This window comes from Perkinsus marinus (assembly GCF_000006405.1).
Source record: "Perkinsus marinus ATCC 50983 genomic scaffold scf_1104296936870, whole genome shotgun sequence".
NCBI classification, from domain to species: Eukaryota; Perkinsozoa; order Perkinsida; family Perkinsidae; genus Perkinsus; species Perkinsus marinus.
In genome coordinates this window covers 1-1894 of record NW_003214024.1, presented here as the reverse complement: position 1 = coordinate 1894, position 1894 = coordinate 1, and the positions used below count along the sequence as shown (strand labels likewise).

General features: G+C 45.2%; 1 protein-coding gene across 1 annotated transcript; it reads right to left on the bottom strand.

The window, feature by feature from the left end:
* Positions 1-780: 780 nt before the first annotated feature.
* On the bottom strand, positions 781-957 carry Pmar_PMAR021578 (hypothetical protein; the record flags this gene model as incomplete). The annotated part of the gene is made up of 1 exon (XM_002783645.1): positions 781-957. A coding segment is annotated over one exon (177 nt), but the record flags the coding sequence as incomplete, so codon positions are not given.
* Between the last annotated feature and the right edge of the window lie 937 nt (positions 958-1894).

Here is a 1894-nt window from a genome sequence, read left to right as displayed (position 1 = left end):
AGAACTTACTAACCCAGTAATGCTGAGTGCCGCTAAGTGAGTGCCACTCTTTACCAACGCTTACCCGGTCGTTCGAAACATCTCATCGTGCACTTTTGAGAGGGATCCTCTCTGAAAACTTACATCCTGTAAGTTACAGGTTTACACCGTGTAAACCTGTAACTTACAGGACGACGTGTAACTTACACGTCGTTATAAGATATTTCAGCCAAAAGTCGAGTGCCAGTGCTTTCAGCTGTAGCAACTACCCAACTTGATAGATTCGCTACCTATTAGCCAGTAGTTGAGCCCACCGAGAGGCAGCCGCGATACAATCATCGCGGTCGGAAACAATTAGGGTAAGCAAATGGTCATGACATATGAAATTTGATTCACGAGCAGACGCAAACACTAAATATACCATGTTTAACATGGCAGTGCCAGGGCATGCGCCATGACCAACATAGAAGAATCACGAATTCTATGACACTACTCAATGGGTAGGACCCATCTTCGATACAGCACGCATGTCAACCCATACAGGCGATCAGTGTCGCCTAGTTGTGATAATAAGAGATGCTATGTCCCGTAGCTTGTGTAGGATAGAGTGGTGCGAATAGTGGTCTAGAGCGCGCTCGCCTATGGCACTAGTTACCCTTAGCTGCGTTTTGGATCTGGATCATATCTCATACTGTTGTTAATTTTTGATCAATTCTAACTGTGGTTGTAAAGATCAATCGCACCCGGCCTGATCAAGCCTTTAATTACACCTGATGATGAACTGTCGTGATATAACTCAACCTCTCGAACACTCCGAAACTCGTTCACAGACCTGGAATCTCTAGTGAGCCTAATATCGCCGTCCCGATTGGATTGGACTGCGCTGAAGAGAATAAGCTCTCTCTCGTTTCCCTGGAAAGCATCCGCTGTATTGATACTGACTCGCCCGACGTTTTCATGAGGCAGGCGATAATCAGACTATAACATTTCCTCAACTCATTATAGTGACTCTCCTCTTTCTGCGCCTTATGTCCGCTGTACGGCACAACTATTCCAATGTCGCCCGGCTCCACCCCTGCCTTGGCGGCCACCACCATCGCATCGATCACCGCCTTGGCCTTGGCCTCGGTTGGGGACGCTCGTCCCTATTCTCGTCTCCCCACCACTAAACGCGTCAGTATTCACCAGACGCGTCTGGATGCCGGACGCAGCAAGTATAATCCTGGGATTTTCGCCCGCTCTCCAGCGTCACTCTGAACTGGTGGTTGCTCCGTATTACATCGCCAAATATTTCAACATCTACACCTTTTCCCGTGCAAGTTTGACTAGTGAGCAGGCAAGAATGACAATGTCACTATCAAGAGTGACAATGAGAATCCAAGTATGTCACAATTCAATTCTGTTACAATCAAGTTTGACTTTGAGAATTCAAGTATGTCATAATCGAGATATGTTACAGTCAAGATTGACAATGAAAATCCAAGTTTGTCACTTTTCTATTTTGTAGCAACCAAGATTGACAATGAGAATTCATGTTTAACACCGGTAAAATATATTACAATCAAGAATGACAATGTTCCACACGAGTTTGACAATACGCACACAAGTTTGACAATACACGTCCAAGTTTGACACTTCGACTCGATATGTTGACATACGGTTTAAACTGATTGCCCACTTGAAAAATCACACGCATTACATAGTAATGAGGCTCCCGAGTCATCGAGAGCTCTATGTAAGCTTGAGGTGACATCGAAAGAATTCAAAAAGCGACCCCTTGACTCCCTTTGTTCCAAAGTATCCGATAGCCTATACGGCTCCTATCTTGTCAGTGGTTAGCTTTTGCATAGCATCATCACACATTCCTCGCAGCATATCTTCCCGGTACGGGTATAAGAACATGTGTTGCTCTTCA